General features: G+C 42.7%; 1 protein-coding gene across 2 annotated transcripts in view; it reads left to right on the top strand.

The window, feature by feature from the left end:
• LOC115380411 (activin receptor type-1) overlaps nucleotides 1-23895 on the top strand; it is a 27874-nt gene extending 3979 nt beyond the window's left edge. Inside the window, exons 1-11 of one of the 2 annotated variants that reach the window (XM_030081584.1) lie at nucleotides 11619-11692; nucleotides 12475-12724; nucleotides 13187-13459; nucleotides 13992-14258; nucleotides 16077-16282; nucleotides 18657-18756; nucleotides 19324-19470; nucleotides 20377-20652; nucleotides 21336-21533; nucleotides 22257-22387; nucleotides 22763-23895. In XM_030081584.1, the coding sequence (XP_029937444.1) occupies nucleotides 12694-12724; nucleotides 13187-13459; nucleotides 13992-14258; nucleotides 16077-16282; nucleotides 18657-18756; nucleotides 19324-19470; nucleotides 20377-20652; nucleotides 21336-21533; nucleotides 22257-22387; nucleotides 22763-22897 (1764 nt within the window). In that variant the 5' untranslated portion in view covers nucleotides 11619-11692; nucleotides 12475-12693 and the 3' untranslated portion in view covers nucleotides 22898-23895. Of the gene's footprint in view, nucleotides 1-11618; nucleotides 11693-12474; nucleotides 12725-13186; nucleotides 13460-13991; nucleotides 14259-16076; nucleotides 16283-18656; nucleotides 18757-19323; nucleotides 19471-20376; nucleotides 20653-21335; nucleotides 21534-22256; nucleotides 22388-22762 lie in introns of those variants that run through there. The other variant, XM_030081583.1, reaches the window with a different exon arrangement.

Below are 23895 nucleotides of genomic sequence, written 5' to 3'. Positions count from 1 at the left end.
TTGTTTATCTGCCAGACTTTCGTCCTGTCTCGCTTTCTGCTTTTGGGGGGCCAGTGGTGCTCTCTTCCCTCTTCCTCTGGTGACTCTCCACAGAGTTATTGATTTCTGCTATTCTGTGTTCAAATGTGGATGAATGCGAGAGGAGACAGAGAGATGGAAGGCGAGACTTTACTGTCTGCTGAGACACGCACACACACATACATCTACAGTGCTTCTGGCTCCCCTCCTCTCTCCACACTAACCCCAGACTGCACTGGAGACAGTCTGCAGTACACATTTTATGAGCCCTTCACTTGCTTCAGTGCTCTTGTCTTATCGCTCAGCTGTTAGGGTGGAAGTTATGGCTTTGTTTCAGTTGCTCTGTCTCGCTGCTCTCATTCTCAGTCTCAGGGCTGGGGTCTTATTTTGTTGTGGGCACTTTGTCTACGAATGATCTATGTTTTATTTCTAGCATTGTGGAATTATAAATTGATTTATTCTTGTTAAGATGGTGGTTACTCCAGAGGCACACTGGGGCACACACTGGTTTTTATGAAATAGTCCAGGCCATGTTTCAACAAAATGGGGTATATTACATAATTAAGTTGTTTTGATGTGCAAGTACATTTTATGTCATCATTTCTCATTTGAGACAATGTCATTACAATTGACTGAAGACTATTTATTGTTGGTCCTATTCTTCATAAGTCTTTCCTCTCAGGAAAGGCCAGGAAACTCCCGGCCATGAAGACTATTGGCAGCAGAATACAATGGCCCAAGTCAGCGGTGCTAATAGGCCGCGTGGCATATAGACATTAATTGTTAGTTGCAAGCTGTTAGTTGAGTGCCTCTCAACACTGTGGTGGATGGTTTGGTCGACATTTGTGGGTAACGAGGGGAGAGTGGTTAAGTTCACCCTCTGAATTGTAGTTCTGCAAGGCAGAGCGGAGAATCAACCAGAAGTTAGGACTAAATATTATCTCAGCTGTGAGCAGTTTCATGAGTAGTTCTCCCAAAGTAAATTTTAGTTTTTCTGGCTTTAAGACTAAATCCGTCTGCCTGATTAATTGTGTTGTGAGGGTGAAAAATGTGTTCGCTGTGACACAAATTAGGGTGTCGTTCAGTCAGTGCAGTGAGCTTTGTGAGATGGTCGTTTGGAGCGAGACTGTTTGTGCATTCCTGTGTTTGCAAACATAGCCGAAGGCCATAAAGACAGTGTTTGAACTGGCTGTTGCAAGTATGTGATTGTGGTTCAACAATTAATGTCTAAGTGCCATGGTGACCACTAGGTTGCAGTTTACAACACCCGTCAACATGCTGTCTTTCCCACGCTATAAAACCTTAGTTATAGAACCTAAATCACTTCTATTTCATTCTTCCTGACTTCCAGAGACAGTATAAATACTTGGATATGTATGGTGTGCATGCGCAGAGGTTGAGACATAATACCAACAAAGTCACACGTGTGACCTGGGTGAAGTAAGCAGCCTGATAAAGGGGCCTGGCACCCAGCAATCGTCTCCTTTTCATTTTCTTGCCTAACTACGTGGGTTTTGCATGTTGTTAGCATTAGGTAGCCTCAGTGCTTACTGCTTATGCCAGTAGCCTCCTAACGTAACTGTTAGAGCTACGTTCCATCCTCAAGAGGCTGCATAGCTGGTGGTGCTCACCTCCACAGGGACTTTTGCCAAAACTCCCACCTCAAAGCGTTGGATTTTTCCAGATAAGTAGCCACATTTATTTCCCCAGGAGATGTACCTTGCTAACATTGCAGCTTATCATCCTCGCTCATTGTGGGTGAATTGCTATCATGTGCTGTTATATATATATATATATATATATATATATATATATATATATATATATATATATATATATATATTGCTTCTAGTTTTGTACTTGACCAACCAGTCACGCTGCTCTTTTTTCTTGCTCGTTGGCTACTGACCGAGGGGAGTTTTAATTGTAGCTGCACTTGTCTTGCTCTACCGTCCTCACTAGCCTTACAGCATTATAGGTGCTGGTTACTTTGGATTTGTAAGCAAATGTGTTTTGCTATTGCCATTATCTACTGCAGGATGCTTCGGTGCTCTCGCCTAAGCAGTGCCCTGTGGGGTAGGAACTGGCTCATTCCCTCACCATGTTTTAGAACATTTTATCTGTCGGGCTGCGCTCTTGGCTAGTTTATGACAGAAACTTCGTCCTGAATTTGATTATGCTCTCCATTTGTAACCCCTGCTTGGTCCCTCTCTGCCCAGAGGATGAGCATGACCAGTATCCAGTATTTATTGCATTGAACACCTATGGCAGTCACTGAGAGATGATTTTTGCATTAGTTGCAGTTGCATGCCATTAGCAGAGAGGAGTTGTCCAGGTCTGACAGCTTTGCTGGGGCTGACTTACTTCCTTCAGGAACGCATGCATGCAACCCACCTTCAGGTTCTACTATCCGCCTTTCCACTATTGTGCCACTGCAAGCTAGGGCTATCTTGGAGCCAGATGGTGTTAGCTTCTAGCTGTGAAAGCAAAAATCATTTGTATTTTCACCGTTGTGCCGATAGCCCTGCTGTCTCGTCCCGTCCATGCACATGAGTGGGAAATAGGCAGCAAGTGGTTAAAGTCTATACACCTGGCACCAACTAACTACTGCAGAACTATGTACCACGGGATTTTTTGTCCTTTGGATGCCACTTTGTGCGTTGTGTGCTGTAACTACCTTGTACTGAGACCAGAGACAGTTTTTTCAGTTTTTCGCAGACCCTCCCCATTGTGCATTGGATCTCCACCGCTGCCAGCCTTTATATTGGATAATGTCCTCATTTCAGCAAATACTGCCGATTTGATGTTGGACATTATCCTCTGCCCAGATAGTGAGCAGAGCCCTAATGTCCTCATTTGACTAGTACTGCAAGTTGTTCTCCATGTTTCTTTTCTCTGTCATTTACTGCATCTACTGCAAAAGCAGGCTGCTGTGCTGACATCTGTACTTATCACCTGCACCAGTCTCCCCACTTATCACCCTTAACTCCGCCTCAGACCTTGGTTAGCCCTGTCTGGCCCATGGGTATTTGTGGGCTATTAGCACCCACAAACTGGCCCTGACGTAGCTGCACCGAGGCTGGTCAAAGACCGGAAGTGACAATGGAAGTGCAACTGGCCTTGGCAAGCACTAGCATGCCCACGTTTGGCACAGCGGTTGAAAGGTGGCTATCAAATGTCTTTGTTGGTAGAACCTCAGAGACACAAGGCTTACTTGTGCCATTGGGTTCCCTTGGGCTCACTTCTCTCCTGTTGGGAGATAGTCATAACAGACTCCTCTCTCTCATGCTGGGGGGGCTGTGTGGAACCACAGGAGAGTCAGGAGGACTTTGGAGGCAGAGGCAGTATTGTTAGCCCTCAACCCTTTTCTTACTTTGGAGAACATGTCCTTGGTCCAGTCTATCTCTGCAGGAGAAACAATTTTTCCAGTTGATGTGAGGATCAACACGTGGACCCGGAGCATTGATCTGTCGTCCTGGGATCTCTATGTCCCCACTTTTTCAGATTACTATCTGGTAAGACTGCTGAGACCTTTTTTCTTGCTGTTGCATCTGTGAAGCGAGTTGGTGCATCGTTCATGCCCCGACCATTACTAGGGACTGTTTGCATTGGAGTACTGATTGGTCCAGGTGTATGTAGCCCAATCTCCCTATTTTTCCTAAGAGGCTTTCAGGTTTTCAGAGTGATCAACCTATCAATTTGTCAGTTTTCGTCCTGCAGCCGGGACAGGGAAACAACAATCTAATGTCAGCCTAAGTTGTCCTGTTAGGTCTCTAAGACAGTGCAGAGTTGTGCCGAGGGGTTCCGTAAATCTGATGCACTGTCTGTTTGTTATGGAGGACAGAAGGGTTGTGCCTTGTCTAAACGGAGACTCTTGAAATGGGTTTTTGACACCATATCACAAGCGTACAGGCCCAGGGGCCTTTAGGTCCCCCTGTGAAATGTCTTTCAAACAGGCATCTTCACATCATGGGCTGCCTTGAAGGGTGTTCCACTGAGTGACAGCTGTGCTGCAGCTACTTGGGATTGTAACTGTAGCTTTGCCTACTTCTACAGAGTTAACGTGGCCACCTTTTATCCTGTGGCAACAGCGGTTTTGCTCTTTCGTTCTGAAACTGAGGCACAGTCAGTACTGATTCCTCGTGAAATTGTTGGTTCCAGTTCCTCCAGGTAATTCATACCATCTCTAATGGTCAGGGAGAATGAGATTGAATGAGATTTATGAATGTAACTAAGGTTCTATGAATTCTGGATGACCGCCAGAGTTCGTTGTTACTCACAATCTTGATGTGAAGATTCTGTAGGAGACGGCTGTTGAGTGCCAGACCCTTTTATCAGGCTGCTTGCGTCACCCAAGGCACACACGTGACTTTGGTGGTATTATGTCTCGACCTCTATGCGTGAGCGCAGTGTATATCCAGGCATTTTATATCATCTCAGGCGGTCATCCAGAATTCATAGATCCTTAGTTATATTTGTAACTCTTGTTCTGTACCAGAGAGTTTCATGAGACTTTACATATGATGGTTCATAGTAAACAAAATTGAATTTGTTCTGCTCTTAAACATGTTGTCAAACATAGCATTGTGAGCTAATGTCTGTATGCTTGCCATTACTTGAGGTCTGTTTGTTTATTGGCAATGCCAGGGAGGCCCTGCAAGTCGCTGGGTTAACTATGAGATAAGAGATGAGGAAACTTGAATCAAATAGGATAGTTAGGGTAAACCCCTGGTTTGACTCACAGCTTTCTCCATGCTGTGTTGCACAAATTAGGATTGCTGATGCTCAGTTTGTTTGGGATTTTCCCTTAGGAGTTATCTATTGGCTCTGTGTTGTTATAGTCTGCTTGTAAATGGGATGTCATGATACAAAATATTGGTAGTTCATATCAGTGCCAGTGAAATCATGTGATTCATGATGCTTGATTCAATTCTATAAAAGAAATACCCTTCAGCACACACTCTTTTATTTGCAAATTTTGTAGAAAGACACCTAAGGTCATCTTTCATGTAGAAAGATGACATTAGGTGACAGATAGAATATACGATAATATAAGATAGAAACAAAATCAGCTTGACAAAATTTAAGAAATGTCCTGCTGCAGCAATAAAAGATAGGATAGATAGGTATACTTTATTGATCCCAAACTGGGAAATTCCCAATAAATACATTGCTTTGATGATGTGCTCTCATTTTAATGTGTAGTCCCCTGTAAGCATGACTGCAACAGTTTAGACATAGCCTACATGCTAAGGCTGCATTAGAATGGCAACTCTGAATTACAGAGTGAGGGATCAATTTGTGTTGATAGCACTGATACTAAAACCACTAGTATTGTAGTAACTTACAATTTTTTGGTATTGACTTGGTACCTAAGTATTCATTCTTGTGGCATCTATAGCCTGCATGGTCATGTAAGTGCACATATTCTGTCCCAACTTTTGGTAGTCCAACCTCAAATTGATATTTTGATAAGCAGAAAAAAGACAAACGGGGTGTAAATAAAGGAAATCAACTGGAAATGTGGCTGGAAGGACCAATGTAAAAAAAAATCCACAAATGGTGTTGACATTGTTGACCATATTTGAGCAATACTCTTATTAGAGAATGTGGGTTCAAAAATTTCTACAAGTTTTGTTGGCAAGCCTGTAGACATTACAGCAATTGAAAACAATGGGACACTTCATTTTGGTCACAACTGGGCAATTTTGATTGTGTAAACAAAACATGTGATTTTGTTTCTACCATAGTGCAAGCCTAACATAAGACCATACTTTGCTGCTTATCAGAGCTCTGACAACTCTTATTCTTGCGTAGAAATTTAAGCCTGCTTACTCTGCTTTAGCGTCTATTTAGAAAATTATTTTTTTATGTGTTCTGTCATGATGGTATACACTTTGAACAACTGTTGTCTGTATGCCAGACTCTCCCAGACCCCCACTGTTTTCTGTCTGTCTTCTATTGGCTTCTTTATTTCTCACAGTGTTGCCCACGGGTGCTGTGTCTTGTCTGAAAGAAAATCAAACTTTGTGGATCTAATGGAATCTGATTAGAAAATAAAAGTCAGCTCAAGAATGCGTATGTATTTTTTGAAGGGATCTGGCAGTTGTGCAGACTGTACCTAGTATTCTTGGTGCAGAGGTGGAAGGTATGGTAGGACTGCAGCAGAAAGAAAATGCATCAGTTGTCTCTGAATGCATTTGATCTAACACGTAGTGTGTATGGTGAATACACATGGAATGACCCTCAGTTGCACTGTAACCAAGGAACAAAACCCTGCTGCGCCGTCACCAACTACAATGAGTGTGTGTGACTGAGAATTGAATATGAGCAGGGGGGCATTTGCATTTGATTACATTCCTCACATTGTGAGAGTAGGCGGCCGCTGAATGATAGCCCAGAGAGAAGGAGCCTGGCTGGACGTGATGGGGCACTACAGATTCCACAAGCTCTACCAGGGGGCCGTGAAAGTGTTGGATGGGTGGGGTGGTGGGATTCACTCGATTTCTCTAATCTTCCATTTGATGGGGCCTTCGGCCAGGGAGGAGGGTATCCATAGGTTAATGAGCATTTTCTTCCAATGAGCAGAGTCACTGTGATTATGTCAGCTTGCCCCGCTGTTCACTGGCTGTCTAGAGTGCTTTAATTAATTAGCATAGCAGAGGCATTCTCAGGCCTGGATTCTTTAGACTCTTAAGCGTCACTGAGCACCCCCTCTTCACAGATGTCTCCCAAGTATTTTTTGCATAAGTGCATTTGTGTCATGACAAAGTCACACTAGTATGTCCCTAAATAGCATTATGATTGTGGAAATATACATGTTAAAGATGCACTATGCAGAGGGCCCATTTAAGTGAGGACCATTTAGGCTCAGCAGACAAAAACTGGAACAACTACAGAATTTGATGGTTGATGCCACATGGTTCTCATCATTGGTCTGACTTACTCATAAATTTGGTGCCTATTTCAGTGTTATTCTCAACTGAATCTAAATGGTCCTTGCTTCAATGAACCCATGTCAGATTTGCATACTGCACATTCAAACACAAGGAAAAGAACATCAAAAACAGATATTAGGCTTATCATAGAATTAATTAAATGGTTACAATTGAGCGGTGACAAATGTTGCCCTTGTTTTTGATGGAAAGTACTTTCACGAGGTAAGGTCCTTTTACTTTTGGAATGCTTTTTTTTTTTATTAGAGCAAGGATGCTGTCTTCCCTAATACTTGTTAAATGATTTTTTTTAAAATTCCAACATCAATGTTTAAATCACGACAGCCTTCTATTTAAGGTTATATTTGTCGAAATGTTAGATTCTCCTGAGCTCTTATGCAGCTTTTTTGTTGTTGTTATGAGCTGTTGCATCAAGTGGACCTTGTGTTCCCTCATAACCTACTTAAAAGTTTAGGTTGTTGTTTCCCATTCTCTTAGTTTTAGTCATCCCAAGTGTTGTATTTGACTGTAGGCAGAGAATGCTTTTTAAACTGAGGTGAATGTTTTGATCTGCTGAGCTGTAGTGCGAATATGAGTGTGGGCTGCTGCAAAGAGGACAACTTTCGCCCTCAGGTCTGTATTACACCCACATCCACCTAGCAGCGAACCATCTGTGTGTCCCTGATGGCATGCTGGCACTTTGGCTGTCTGGGTCTGGGTCGGGGACAGGGACAGGGACACAAATGCCAGGATTGACAAGAACACCGCATTGCCCCAGTCTCTGCCCGTTTCTTCCCCTGCCCCCCTGCAGTTCGCTGCAGTTTCTTCAGTGCCCAGGCTATTTGTGCCATGGTAACTGTGCCAGCCTGCCAGCTCAGACACAGATTCCACCTCTTGTCTCCCTCCTTGCCAGCATGATGACTCAGCAGCTCCTACAGGGCTTCCAGCCTCCTCCCTCCCCAAGCTCCGTGATACACAATGCTCATCAGACAAAATAGTGTTTTGTCACTCTCTCCTCCTTCCTGACCTGAATGCGAAACAGACCTAAATAATAGAGCACCCATCTAGCCTTAAACAATCTGGCTAGCTAATACAAGCTTTTTCTACAGAGTCAGTTTTGAAATGCCACCTATGACATAACTAATGATAATCAATGACATTTTAAGATGTTTATCAGGGTTGCAGGTGGAAATGTTAATCAGCTCTTGAGTCATTGTATCAGTGTCTCAATAGTGTTTCTTGGGTACAAATGAAGCAATCATAGTGTTTGAGTTACATGTTTAATCATTTTCAACTAATCTCTGTAGGCATTGCTCGGCTTCTTTGAGCACTGCATGACAAGATAGCTATCTGGAGTGGAATCACTGGAAGGAGTCTTGGGAGGAAAATGGCGTCATAAAGTGGGAGCTCTGATCTCGTATCACTTTCAAGCCCCTCTAGCCTCTCACCCACTCGGCAGCATTCAACCCTGGGATACTTTAGACAGGGCCAGGTTTATTTCTGCTCTTTCTCTTGAATCTCCCACACCATGGCCACTTTGTGTTTTCGCTCAACATGGTTTTCAACTCGTCTCCATGACCACGCTGCCCCCTGCTTTTTCTCCCGGGTCGCTGTATATGCATCATCAAAGATATGTATTTGATCCTCTTCTCTCATTCCTCCCTTGGCTGGCAATACTATCATGATACTTGGATAAATACTGGCTCAAGATGGTCAGAAAATGGCAACCAGCATGACCTGCTTGACCCTTCAGGGATTGAAGGAGGAAGGCACCGGTGATGGCAAAGGAACAATCTGGAAGAGAGAGGTGTTGTCAACACTTGAGTCGAGAGTAAAGCAAACGCAATTTACTCAGTCTTTAAATTTGAAATAGCACTTTCCCACCTTTTCCAGCTAATCTATAAATATTTGATCGAAGGTCTATAGTCTGTATACTAGCAACAACTGTTAGACTGCTGGAAGTTACATCGAAATAAGGAGCAAACAATAAAATGAATCAGTACTTATTGATGATCATCATCTGGAGTTCATAGTTTACCACTGTAGCACTACATCACTGCAAGTGGAAATAAGAGGAAAGAAGGGGGTTGAGGCCGATAGAGGGGGGAAATGAGAGCACACCCTTGGCAGGATGTCAGCTCTGTGAACGCATACTGCAGAACACTGCCAGAGAATTCAATACACAAGGATAGAGGGCTGCAGTGCACGCGCGCACACAGACACACACACATACACACGGTGCCAAAAAGTTGTCTGCTCAGATCGCAATCGGTTCTGCAGATGCTAGTCCTGCCTGTCTCGCTCCCAAGAATCCCATCCATGGTTTCCTATATCAGGGTTAGTTGTAGCTTTTTATCTATCAAGGAAAGCTGTTAGGCTCACACCAGTCAACCTCTTGTAGTTTCTGTTTACTGTTCTTTTGAAAAACAGTATAAATGGTGAAATGAACAGTAATACAGATAGAGGAAATTTTACATATATTGGACATCTAGGATTCAGAAACTGTAAAAATCCAAGAACAATCTTTTGATTAGGGCTGGCTATTGGCAAGGATCTTTGTTACAATATATAGCATAGCATGATGCGATATGTATCCCAATTACTACACAGAATTTACCAGACATGTATAAATAGAAACACATTGGTAAACTGGGTGACAAAATGAGAATTAAATTCAAAACTCCCTTTCTAGTTTATTAAAACAGAATTAGCGCAGGGCTCAAGAATCTATGCATTATTGTGAAAAATAATATTGTGATGATTAGTTTCTCAGCATCTTTTTTTCATCTTTTTCTTACTTTTGCCCTACCTGGTGTGTGCCTGTCTGCTTTTGATAACTTACTTAGTAGTGAAGGTGTGTGAGTGGGGGACGGGAATCGTGACAGAGATCATTTGAATGCCCCGTTGAGGGTCTTTGAGTGATAAATGTAAACAAAAATGCAGCAGTCCATTTACCTACACTGATTGAGGCCATTAAGCGGAGCCTTGTGACATGCTCTACTTAGTTAATTGAGGTGAGTTATTGATTTGTCAGCAGGGAGCGCTTCAGCCAGGATATTATGCGCCTTGTTGTCCTCCTACATGATTGATGGGCAAATCTAGGGTATATGAGTCAATACCAAGACCCTAGGATATTTTTAAGCTCTATTGCATGTACCCTTGGCAATGCTGAGCACCAGACTGTTCCCTTGTTGTCTTACTCTGCTACTCATCTCTTTGTCCTCTTCCTTCTGCCCTCTGGCTGCACCCTGGCTCAGCCTGGCTGCCCCACCAGTGCAGTGCCCTCCTTCTCACTGTCCCCCTGGGCTCTGACACTGGACACCGCCTTGTCCCACTACCCTCCTTCTATCTTACCTCACTGTTGCAGCCCATCCTGTCCCACTTGTCTCTCATTTCCTCCGACACTGGCTCCACTCTCCCCCTTCCTCTGCACTGTTGTCCTCTGGTTGCCCCCTGGCTATACCTCCCTTGCCCCTTTGGTGCTCCCTATGTCTTCCCACCCCCCCCTGCCCCCGCAGGTGCTCCCCTCTCCCCCTGGGCCAGAGCTAGCTGACAGAGCTTCTGATTATCTCTGTGTGGCAGCTTCTGTTTTGTGCTCTGATTAAAGGAGCAGCATGTGGTCTGTGTGCGAGCGTCCCATACAGACGCCGCCGTTGGGCTAATGCTAACATTACGTGCTTAATCATTTATGTCTGGGAGACGGGCACAAAGGCTCAGGAAAAAAAACACACTGGGGTATTTATCAGTGGCAGAGACGCGCCCGGGCGCACACACACAAGCTGCCAAGATAACAGCCCTGGTGCTTAGTATGGCGTAAACGGGGCATGCTGGAGGCTATGATGTCTGCACAAAACCCACATATCATCTTTATAAAATGGGTGGTTTAGAGGGATTTCTTTTTATTTTTTTTAAGAGAACGCAGTGTGATGTGAACTGCTGGTCTGTTTAAATCAGTCACTGCGGGAGAACAGACAAACATAAATGCACAGTTTATGTGTACATGTCTGCATTAAATATTGAAGGATTAGACAGTCTCCAGCTCTCTAAACGATAGTATTTGGGCACCCACATTCATCCACCTCGCTGCTCTCCTCTTTCTCCTCCTCCTCTCGCGTCTGTCTGCTCTGCTCCCCTCACTGCCAAGCAGCCTGTCCTTCTTTTTCTAACACACACACACACTCACACACACAGAGGCAGCCAATAGGAGAGCACCAGTCTCCCCATTGCTTGCCACTCAATGCCTTGTTGCCAGGACAACAGGAAGGCATGAGACCCACTTTACTTGAGCATTTTAAACTTGGTGTTGACTCTTTTTCTGAAAACAAGGAAAGGTCTCTCTCTGTAAAATTGCTCTCTGTAATGCTCTTAGATCGACAGTAAATCCTGTCTATGTCTGTCTGTCTCTCTTGCTCTTCCCCTGCTGCATCTCTGTCTCTCTGTCCTCTCTCACTGCATGGTGTCCCGAAGAATGTTCTGCAAATACTGCAAAGGTATCCAACGTATCTACGCAGAAGTCGCAATCCTCTATTTCGGAAGTGTAGACAGTTTTCGCCAGTTTATGGCGCACTTGCCATGTAAAATGCTCATATTTGCAGAATGGTTTCATTGCAATGCTAATGTCAACGCTGTTTTTTTTTTTTTTTTTTTTTTTTTTTTTTTGCCTAGGTCTACAGCAACAGACGGGGACATGTTTCTTTTGGTCTTCATCGTCCTGGTCCTTCCCTATTCCAGCATGGAAGGTAAGCTGCTCCTCCTCCTCCTCCTAGCATCTTTTCACAGGCCCCTATTATGCTGGTGAAAAATACAGCTTTTCACCCCAGAGTCTCAAGGAGGGCTTTAGCTGAAGGGGGGAGAGGCTTCTGCTCGTGTAAATGGGCAGGATCTGGTTCAGCTGTGGCCCGTTACCTCCGGGCAGGGAGTTAGCCACCTCAAAGCCATCAGCCCAGCCACTGAAAAAGAACAAAATTACAGTAGGTCACACTCTGTCACCAGGGGTCCCAAGTACTCAGCTAAAAATGCATGTAGTGGTTGACAGTCTGCATCAGTGCTACGGTCTGCATCTCTCTCTGTCTAGCTGATATACACACAGTATCTCCCATAGTCTTTTTCTCTGTCCCCCAACTCTTTCTTTCTTTCTCTCTCTCTTTCTCTCTCTCACACACACACACACACACACACACACACTTTTGCTCTTTTTTCTGTGAGTCTGTCTCCCTCATCTGCTGTCTCTTACTGTTTTTCGAACAACTGCAGTGGTACGCACATTCAGAATGGAGTGAGAAATGGAGGTTTCGCACTCTACTGGGCTGGCTGGTCACACTGGAACCCCCCTTGCATATGCTGCTGTTATCCTTTCAAGGGAATAAGCGCCAAACAAATGTTGTCGCCAAATATTTTTAGAATTTTGAGGTGTCCTTCCTTTTTGTTCAAGTCGTGAGGATCAAAGTCTTCCATCGCTTGTTTTGATCTTGTTCCAAACACACAATTATGACCTGTTCTGAAAATTGTGTTTTTCGTGTAGATGAGGGCAGAGTGAGTAACTATGAGTGTGTATGACAGATCATGCAGTAGTGGGGAGTGATGTTTTGGTCAGCATTGCTTCGCCTCCCTCCCCATACTGAATGGGACGTCAGTCCGGCAGAAAGGCTGCATTGTGGGTAGTGGAGAAAGTTCCATAAGCTGTGGACGCCCACCAACTCCCGAGCTGGTGGTAGAGTGCTCCAGTGGCAATTTGTGTAACATGAACGTCTCCATGGAGCTGCCAGCCAGGGGTGAGGTGTTTGCATTGGTAGCATCATTAGACACTGTGTGCAAAAGACGCTGCCTGAAACGCTGCAGAGAGGCTTTTTATTGGCAGTGTCTAGCGTCACCAAGATTTAGAGCCAATTCCACAAAAAATGCTTACCCGACATTCATCATTCAGCGTTTGTAAAATTCATAGGGCTGAGCAAAGGGGCATTTTGTCAACCCACTGTGCTTTAAAAAGTGCTACAGTTTGTTTTCACTTTGTGCTGAGTCATTTGTTTGAGTAGGTGTTACTTTTTAAATCCCTGAATACCTCATTTTCGATCAAAATTCATAGACTTAGACCAGCGTCAGTGACCTCAGGGACTGGCCACAGATACATTTTCATCTTGTGTGTTTTCCTATCTGAGTGAATGTCATTTAATTTAATGTGGTGATAATGGTATTGCTCTAATGGATTTCCTCATATCTCTGATTCCTTTCATCAGATGTAGAAGTGTCCTCTGGCAGACCAGTCCTGAGATACCAGGAATGTGTATGTGAGGGCAGTGTGTGTGAGCGTGGCACTCGCTGTGCGGGCCAACAGTGTTTCTCCTCCCTGAAGATGATTGACGGGATGGCTGTCCAACAGAAGGGCTGCCTGAGGGACGATGAAGAGGGCAGAGCCACCTGTGCCACGCCGCCCTCACCAGCCCATGTTGTCAAGTGCTGCCAGGGCCATCTGTGTAACATGAATGTCACTGTGCAAGCTGCAGGGAAAGGTGAGTTATCTTGTACACATTTCTCTTGGCTGCCATTTCACATAGGCTTTAATGATCTCACTTAAAGACGCCATTAAATGAAGTCCCATGCCTTCTACTTCCTGGAAGACAAAATACCTTTAGCGGTGACCTCTTGGCACCCTAGTAAGATAAGTACAATCATGGAGGAAAGATGCCATTTCATGGTTTGTTTAAGCTCATCCAAAAGCTTAGCATTTGATCCAGTGTCTTATAATTTCATTCATGCTTCACGTTACCTTGGTTTGCTTTCTAAAAAACATCCTGAAAAATAAAATGTGTGCTTCTTGTGATAAGGATACAGGAATAGGTCCATCGTGAGTAGTTCAAGGTCTGGCTCTTCAGCTGCGCCAACTTTGAGTCTTGCACATCCAGAGTTACTGTCAGTGCGGATGCGTTTGAGCATCAAAGTTCACATTAAAGATAATGTATGTATTGTTTGCAAGAGTGGTGTGCGGGATTATTATCTCCTGTCTCTTCAACTAGACATATCTTTTTCCTGTTTCCTTTACAGAGGAGGAAGTGAAGCCCCAGGTCAAGGAGGAGCATGAGTGTGTGTGTGAGGGAAGCTCGTGTGTGACGGGGGAACGCTGTATGGGCCACCAATGTTTCTCATCTTTGACGGTGAATGGTGGCTCTCTGGTGTACCAGAAAGGTTGCTTTAAGGTTTATGAGCAGAGCAGGATGACCTGCAAGACCCCGCCCTCCAGAGACCAGATTGTGGAGTGCTGCCACGGGCACCTGTGTAACATGAACAGCACTGTGGAGCTGCCTGTCCAAGGTACTACACATCCCGATATACATCACATATGGCCCGTCTCTGCTTGAGAACTGTTCTCTGTACTGCACGGGGGGTAGGTGCACAGTTAACCAACTGATGCTCAAAAGCTACACCTGTTGATTTCAGCTTTCATGTCTTCCTCTGTCGACTTCATTGCCAAACCCAAGCCACACAAATTACTGACTAGATTTCCTACAGTTAGGAATTCCCATGTAGTTTAGTTCTGCCTTTGTTTGGAGTCAAGGGGGATGCACATTTCTTCCTCTCCACTATTCTGTACTGAGCTGGCCAGGTCTTTGGCTCTGAGATTGTCTGCCATGGCTCTTTTGGGCAGCTTCTGTTGGACTGTGTTACAGGTCTGTGCGGTCACACTCCTGGCACCTCACAAAACAGAAATAGAGGAGACAAGAGGGAGGTTTTGAATATTGTTTAGTCATGGTCCACTTCCCCTCTGTCCTCTCAGAGGCTGTCAGGGCTGGCTGACAAGAGACCAGCGGGTGAAGCCTCCAGGGAATGAGGAAGGAGAGGCAGGCGACTATGCACAGAGCTGTTGTCGCCCTCTTTTACTCTCTTTCACCTTTGCTTTCCCTTTGCCACCAGTGGACAGACAAAGAGATGATTGGGCTCAAGAACTTTACATATATATTTTTTTTTTTAATTTATGCTGTATTCATTTGTTGATTTTTTTTTTTTTTTTTTTTTTTTTTTTTAAGCCAAAATGACTCTTGTGTGTCTTTCTGGGGCTACATGTTGGAACAGACCAGACTCAGATAATATTTGCAAATAAGCGGTAACATTTGTATTAATTTAGGTGAGTTCAATCATAGTTTTATTTCAGACATAAAGTCCATAGAAGTAAAATACATAAACACATAGAGACATAAAATACACAAAACATGAATAGTGTTAACCCACTCGGAGTACCAGATGGGTGCGGTTTACCACATCATAACAATCGTAAATCTTCTCACAATCATTGCATTGTCCTATGGTACATCTTATACCACCCAACCAATCAGGTTGAAACAGGAATTACCATATGACCCAGATCTGCTTTGGATATGAAGGCATCTGACTAAATGCATGCCCTTCTAGCTATGTGTTTGGTTCGAGTCTGTTTAGCTCTCAGACTGTGTTGCTAGTTCTGAGTATGAGGGAGAAAGAGATCAGTATGTGCGGGGAGAAAAGGGGAGCATTGTCCGCTGGAGGCAGAGCAGTGCAGTCGTTTCCCTGGAATGTTTGGAAAGTGTGTGCGGTGGTCAGTTCCTCAGGCTGGGCTCTGCTGCCTGGATGAGCTCCACTCGTGTGTGAGTGAGTGCTATGTGCCCTCAACCTTGTATGTGTGAGTGAACATTTGTGCACATGTGTATCCCATGTGCACCTCTGCCCTTCAATGGTTTCTTCCGAAGGTCTGCATAATGCTGCAAACCTGTAATCCATGCACAGCTGTACGGCTGGGTGTTGGCCTCAGCATGTGTGGTCCAGTCAGATCAGTAGCTACAAGGAGGCAAAGTTTCCCCTTGCCTACTAATTATCATCACCTCTTCCTGAATGATGGCTGTCTAAGCCCAAGATTCTGGCTGTGGTTCACCTCAAACAACTGCACTCACTCACTCACCTGACTTGTCTGACCTGGCCTGGGACATTCACCACTGCATTAAATGGAGTTTGTATTGTAAATAGAGAATTTAGGAAAAGCTTTTGTTAGATCAAGTTTTTTGTGATGTATTGGTAGTCTCACCTGATTTCCAATGCACATGGCTCAGCTGATAAAGCGTATGAAAACTTAAGACTTAGTTCACTTTCCTGTCTTCACAGCGAGTCAGCTGCCCAGCTACAGTGTGGCCACTCTGGCTATTGTCATTGTGGCACCTGTCATCGTCCTCATCGTCCTATCTGCTATCGCAATCCTTGTCTTCAGACGTATCCACCACAATCAAATGGAAAGACTCACAGCACGAGATGCTGAATATGGAACCATTGATGGCCTCATAGCCTCCAATGTGGGGGAGAGCACCTTGGCGGTGAGTAGCACTAAAATGATTTTTTCACCCGTTAATTGCTTTTTTTTTTTTTTTAATGAACAGTTAAAGTCATACTGAAGTTTGGGATGTTTGACATGACAGAGTTTGGTCGAATTTGATCCCAATGAGCCACATGGTGGTGTTGTAATTTAAAGATTTCATGTAGGCCTAAAACTTTATAATGTCTACACCAAGTGTGAATACTTTTACATATGTAGCTGGTCTTTTAATAGGACCACTAACAGTTGCCACCATTATAAATTTGAAAAACATATTTTTAACATACTTATACACCAGTAGCACATTTGCCACCGAACTCACAAATTTGGTCACATTATAATAGTATCATTTAAAAAAAAAAAAAAAACAATTAGCCAGTGAGTGGCACAATAACTTCAAGACAAAATTGGTACCATAGAAAAGGAAATAATTCCAGCAGTTTTTTACTTTGCCACTGAACCACCAAGGTCTTCCTTAATGGATTTTCCACAATTTTCCACAATGTTGAATTTTTTGGAAAACACATTTCCAACAGTTTCTCCTACACCATAGGTCTTATCGTCACCAAACAAGAAAGGTACTTGAATCTAGCCCTTAAAAAGTTGTTGCCACATTTTTGTTAACTTTTATCATCTTGCTATAAATTTTTTTCTGAACTCGTTAAGATCTTAATTTGGAGCATGCTGGCCAAATTTTGTGCAAATTGATCAAAGCAGTGCAGAATGGCTGCAGATACCTATCAAAGCGTAGTAAAAAATAAAATAAAACCTATACACTTTATTCTGCACCAGTCATTGTTCAGATGTTTGAGGAATGTCTTCTACTCTTTATCCCTTCTTCACCCGACCACGAATTGCAAGTTATTTGCAGAAGGGTTTATGTTTTGAGGCCTGCTAAACTGATCCAGAGTTTAGGTGGAGTCCTGTGGTTAGCATCTAGCCTGAATGACAACCAAGCACGCTCATTGGCACACACACCATATAATCAAGTTCAGCACAAACAGTATGCAATCTGCCATGTGCCCTCAAAAATACATGGTTGTGACAGTTTACAATCTATTTTGTGATCTGTAAACTCATGAAAAACGACTCATTTTGAAACATAGAAGTCACCTGTGTCCTTATAGCCGTTATTTTTGAGCATATGAATCTATGTGCTTTGTTGGGCTCTCATTAATCTTCCAGCTAGGCTACATAGAGACTTGGCTTGTGCTGAGAGGGTGTGTCAAGCTCTTATTCTAATCAGTGTGGCTGTCTAAACTCCGGCAAAACTTTAACATCCCAAATCCCAGACTATCGGTTCATCTTCAATTTTGATGCTTAAAAATAACATGTTCAATTGTTTATTTTACATTGTGACCATTTTTGTCTGTGAGTGTGCAAGAGAAAAAACTGATATTGGATCTGTTCAAGGCATTTTCAGAGCTCATCAGAATACTTGGCAGTGGACAGCCTAAATATGGAGCCGCAGAATGTTTGTTTCAGCATAATTAAAAAGTGCTTGCCAGCACCATGCGAAAGGTTATTAGAAACAGTGGTGTGGCTGTAAAAAGCAAATTGGACTGAAGCATGTGCTTGTCCCTCTGTAGCCTGGGGCTCAGAAGTCGGCTCTGATTATAATTATATTTTAATTTCTGATTGCATTCTGCTTAACGGCCTGGCCCAGATGTACTGTCCCATACATAACAGGAGGATTTAAACTCCGCAGAATAACTTTTTCATTTTATGGCCTCTATCTTGCGTTCCTGTATTGTCATGATTCCAAAGTGTTTCTCGGGTAGCTGCTGTATTATGCATCTGTTTATGAAGCATCACTCTTTTCCTGTTGTTTTCAGTCCTCTCCCACCCCTCCCAGTATGATAGTTCATTTTTTTCAGCTGCCTCTGACTGGCTGAATGACAGGGTTGCTGTGCACTGCCCCCTTGTGTCAGCCTTAGGATATTGCAATATCCTACAGAGGAGATAAAAATAAAAGGCTTAGCAGCATTGCGCCTGTTTGGCGTCTGGCACTTGGATCAGATAAAATCTCCAGCCCCCACACCAATCACCAAGGAGGGGGTGGCACTGCTGTTGTTTACTCAGCAGGGGGCACTCTACTCCTCCAGCAAAAACACACTCACGCGGGTGCACACTCATACACATATTCTGGCATTCTGAACACCTTGCACAGCTTGCCCCCCTTCATCCCTTGTGGGTGCCACATCAAAGGCGGCCTGCATTAGCCTCCATCTGAGTCCCAGATGCTCCTTTTTTCATCATCTATAGTCTCTAACACAGGATTCCTTTGGGAAGGCTGTGATTCAGATAACGCAAACCCACACAAATATACAAGCCCTTTTCACTCTTTCTCTCTGTTTTTTTTTTTTCTTCCTCAGGATCTGCTGGATCATTCCTGTACTTCAGGAAGTGGCTCGGGACTGCCATTCCTTGTTCAGAGAACTGTTGCACGACAAATCACGCTCAGTGAGTGTGTGGGTAAGTGTCAGCTAAGGGTCCATTTTCACTCATGGCACTGGAATCTGCTGCGAGCATTAATCACATGCAGGAGACGTACTTAATCCACAAGTACTGCCCTTTTGAAATAAATATTTGGGTTGCAAAACAGGCCAGCACTGTGGGGATATTCTGAAATGCAGCCAGAAGGCAAGTGCAACTGTCCCAGCAATCATGTCCCCAAAGCCAAAATTGCACAAATTGGATTGTTTTCATATGAACAAATATTTCACCGTAGTCTCTCATTGGGTTGTAGTTATCAGTGTGAAAGGTTAAACCACTAGAATTGAGTAAAAACAAGTGAAGAAACTTTTCTGATCAGCACTTCACTTCACCACTTGTATTTAATGCTATTACATCCAGAATATCAAAGAAAACCCAAACACTTTCTCATCTTTGTTGAAAACTAAAGTAATGTAATGCTCTGTGGTGAAATTTAGATAACTATCTGTTGTGCTAATAAATAGAATCTGTCATCACTAATCTATTTGTGAGTTTTAGTTTTTGTGTCTGTTGTGTAGTAATTTCTGCTGTGTTTCTGTCTGCCAGGTAAGGGCCGTTATGGTGAGGTGTGGAGGGGCCAGTGGCAGGGAGAGAATGTTGCTGTCAAGATTTTCTCCTCCAGAGATGAGAAATCCTGGTTCAGAGAGACTGAGATCTACAACACAGTGCTGCTGAGACACGAAAACATCCTGGGTATGTAGCTTATTCTACATCATCAGGCTTAGCAAGCTGGGAATACATACTGCAGGACACTGTGAATATCATAGATGTTTTTATGTTCTGCCACCATGGTACATGTGGGACATAATCGTGGTAGTCATGGTGGTGTCTGTCTGTCATTCCTTTGAGCACAACATAAAGTTTCTCGTATAGAAAAGTTTAGTTATTTTTGGAGCACCTTGTTGCTCCTAATGCTTCAAGGTGCAGGATGAATATTAATACAGCCTTTGTGTTATGTGAAGTATGCATTCTACTGAATAGATCACCAAAGGTTGCTGCAGAGCACATAATCTCATTAGATTTTACATCATAAATTTGTGTACTTAGGAAAAAAACTGATATAATTCCTCAGTGCATTAATATATGGAATTAATATGAATGTTTTGAAAATATGTCTTCACATATTTGCTAAGTAAAGGCTTTGTTGGTATAACTCGTGTTGAGTAATTGATTTTGGCAGGACATTAAGCAGCTCAAGTATCAGGGGGATTCCTCCTCGTCTTTACTGGCTTAGTATCAAAGACAGCTGAACGATGTGGTAAAAACATCATATTGTAACTATTGACAGATATTGAGATTGCGACATGATTAATGTTTTTGATGAAAATGCTGATTTTTTTTTTTTTTTTTTTTTTTTTTTTTTTTTTATTCCCATTGGCAGGGCATCTCCAAAGCACCACTTTTCTTCATTTATAATTTTTTTTTTTTTTTTTTTTTTTATCTTTATCAAAAATTTGCAGTGCCTGTGATTTGGATATTGCACTTTGTCATATTGCATTTTAAATCATATTTTGATATATTTTTGTATTGATTTGTGCATATAATCTTTTTTTATTTATTGCACTTATTTATTACATTTATATTACTTTTTCAACTCAGGGTTCATAGCGTCGGACATGACCTCCAGGAACTCAAGTACTCAGCTGTGGCTGATCACTCACTTCCATGAGATGGGCTCCCTGTATGACTACCTTCAGCTCAGTACCCTCGATGCTTCCAGTTGCCTCCGCATGGCACTCTCCATTGCAAGTGGCTTGGCACACCTCCATGTGGAAATCTTTGGCACTCAGGGCAAACCAGCTATCGCCCACCGAGACCTTAAGAGCAAAAACATACTGGTTAACAAGAATGGACAGTGCTGCATTGCTGACCTGGGTGAGAATAATACTGATGGATAAGGGTTATATTAATGCAGCTTGTAGTAGTGGATATTTCCTAACTCTTTGTAATGTAGCCTAATAATTGTCAAAGTCCTGCCTCATCTTTCATAAGTCAGGGGTTGGATAAGATGTGCTTGAGATACATCTGCAGCACTCTCTGTACTGCTCTAGCCCTGTTTCTCTCATCACTCCATTTAGCCATATTTGTCATTCATTTAGAAGAAGAACATCTAAAGCTCCAGGTGCCACCTCGCACTTAACTAAAAATACATTAGGAAGCACTCACACCATTTGATCTAATACCTCAATGTTCCCTGTGCTGAAGCTAAAACATGAACTAATTCAGGTTCCAGCTCGAACCTGAGTACATGCTGAAATGTTCATTTGCTGGTCTATCCTTTTCTGTCCAAGGCTGACGTATTCTCCTGTCCTCAAAAACACAAAGATAGTTGTTTTTGTCCCAATAGAGTTATGCTCACGTAGGAGTACATCCTGTATCGAGAAACAGAGTTGTTTTTGACAAAAAGCCACGTCTCAGCATTTTAATACATTGGGTCATATTGTAGACCTGCTCTGCTTTCTTCATCTGATGAAGGCCTAAGGTTATCTGTTTTAAATGAATTCATGCTATGCATAAATGAGATTTGAAACTAGAGGTGCTCTTTGTTTTCATGTCAGGTCTGGCTGTCATGCATTTCCAAGACACCAACGAGTTGGATGTGGGGAACAACCCGAAAGTGGGCACAAAGCGCTACATGGCCCCAGAAGTGCTAGATGACTCCATCCAAATGGACTGCTTCGAGTCCTACAAGAGAGTGGACATCTGGGCCTTGGGTCTGGTCCTGTGGGAGGTTGCCAGGAGGACAGTCAGCAACGGTCAGCACATGTTTTACTCAGCATACTATATTAATGTTTTACTGAAGAAATTCCTTTCCTCCATAATATGCATTGTTTCCATCAACTACCTGTTATGATTGTATATCATGTAGTGGTTCTGTCAGTTATACATACTGTAAATAGTAGGTTTCCACACTTTGGATAGTGCCATTACAAGCAGAACAGCACCAGAAATTCATAAATCTCATGGAAGGTGAAGACTCATCATGAATAGCAGGGGTTTTATGTTGGTGGACAGAAAAGACACACAAAAAAGACTCATCATATTATTGCATATATTGTTGGACTAACTAAAAGCATCTTTTCCCTTGATAAAATCACTTGAACTTGATTGATAGATCTACATCCACTATCTGTGGTCTGGGGGAAAGCCAGTGGCATCTTATCTGAAATGGATCCGTCTTTCTGCTATCTCATAGTTAAATGGTTTTTATAGCTGTTTGTACTAGAGGCAGGGCTTTCAACAGCACTTTATAATGCCAACACAGAAATCTCACATTTCCGTTACGTTATGTAATTGCATCTGTGAGCAAATTAAGGACCTATGGACCTAAGAGCCATGCCATGAAACAATCCTCTTGTATAGTGATATACATTTATACCTGTCAGTCATTATTCAGTAAAACATGTGCTTTATACTTTGCTCTAATGGATGTGATGCCAGTGGCTGATTCTTGCATTCTTCCTCTGCTCTACATTCAGGTATTGTGGAAGACTACAAGCCACCCTTCCATGACGTGGTCCCTAGTGATCCCAGTTTTGAGGATATGAAGAAAGTTGTCTGCGTGGATCAGCAGAGGCCCAACATCCCAAACAGATGGTTCTCAGACCCAGTGAGTAATCTTTAAGTGGTATAAACAAACAAACAGGTTTCTATCCTGTGTGCAAGGTTGTATCCCTAAAGCAATTTTAAAAGTGCAGTATGCAAAATTGAAGTAAAGACTGTTAAGACTCAACTGACAAAAAATGTAAAAGCACATAATTTATCAGTGAGTCAGGCTGATGACGAGATCTGAATCTAAGGCATCCTCACTTTAATGCAATTTTACATAGTACACCTTTAATCATGACTCTTATGTGGTAAATGTGAACACAGGTAGCAAGCACAGCATGCTTTGGGCATTCAGATGTATTGGCATTACCTGATGATCAGTATTCATATGTTGGCACACTTCTAATAGTGTTTTTCCCCTCATTATTTTTTTCAGACTTTAACTTCCATGGCTAAACTTATGAAGGAGTGCTGGTACCAGAATCCTTCTGCCAGATTAACAGCATTACGCATCAAAAAGACTCTGACAAAGATCGACAACTCTCTGGACAAAATCAAAACAGACATTTGAGCCTTCTTTGTAGAGGTGTGCAGACGCACTAAAGGCCTTTTAAGATGTCCAGAGAGTGGACCATCGAGAGACATCTCGGAAGACAAGGGACTGGATGGGCTGAGTGCCCTTATAGCGGCACATTGTATTTATTTTAAAACACTTGGCGGGACAACTTTTGGCATCCAAAGATGGCTTACAGGGCATTTCTAAGACTGCAAATGGTCTTGGATATTAGGATACTATCTATTCATCTTAGGACATAGGAGCTGAACTGCTAGCAATGTTCTTCAAGGAAGAAACTGTTACCTGGGCATTTGAGTAGGCTTGCTTTTGTTAAGAACTGCAGATATTGTTTGACACCTTTTTAGTTTGATGCCTGAATGTGTTTCATTTAGTAATTTCACTTTAAGTCTTCCATTGTGCTGGTAGTCTTTACATTCTTAATTTGCATTGTGGTGAATGTTTTTGAGAAAGGATTCAACCTGCCAGTTCAACCTGCCAATTTACATCCTCCATTTCTTTAACAGTGATCGGAGCAAGGAAACAGAGTGTTGTTTTACTTTGACTGCATCTCATGCACCACTGTTTACGATGCTGACAGAACACGTTTCTTGGGATTTCATCAATCCTGCAACATGATTTACAGCTGCAGTTGTACAGCTGCAGTTACAGGCGCTCTTCTTTTCCTGAGATGTTATCCAGCTGCACATACCCTGTTGCAGAACTTTTGTATATCATCATGAATTTTACATTACATTATGTACCTGTTTTATGTTTTGTTTCTTCAGCTTTACAGAGACAAATGCTAAAAGAACAAATAAAATATTTGGTAGATGATGCTGAACTCTATTCCTCCAGGGGCAGAAAGTAAGCCTGTAAAGCTATACTGTCTTAACGCGTGCATTGTTGTCTTAATGCGTGCATTGTCAAGTAATTGAAGTCAAACTTCAGCCTTTTTTATTTCTTTAATATTTTATATCAATTAGCGATTTCTATTAATTAAATAGAAAAAAAAA

Source organism: Myripristis murdjan, chromosome 21 (genome assembly GCF_902150065.1).
Source record: "Myripristis murdjan chromosome 21, fMyrMur1.1, whole genome shotgun sequence".
Lineage (NCBI taxonomy): Eukaryota > Metazoa > Chordata > Actinopteri > Holocentriformes > Holocentridae > Myripristis > Myripristis murdjan.
Note: the sequence above shows the minus strand (reverse complement) of the source record. Positions and strands in the feature narration are given on the sequence as shown.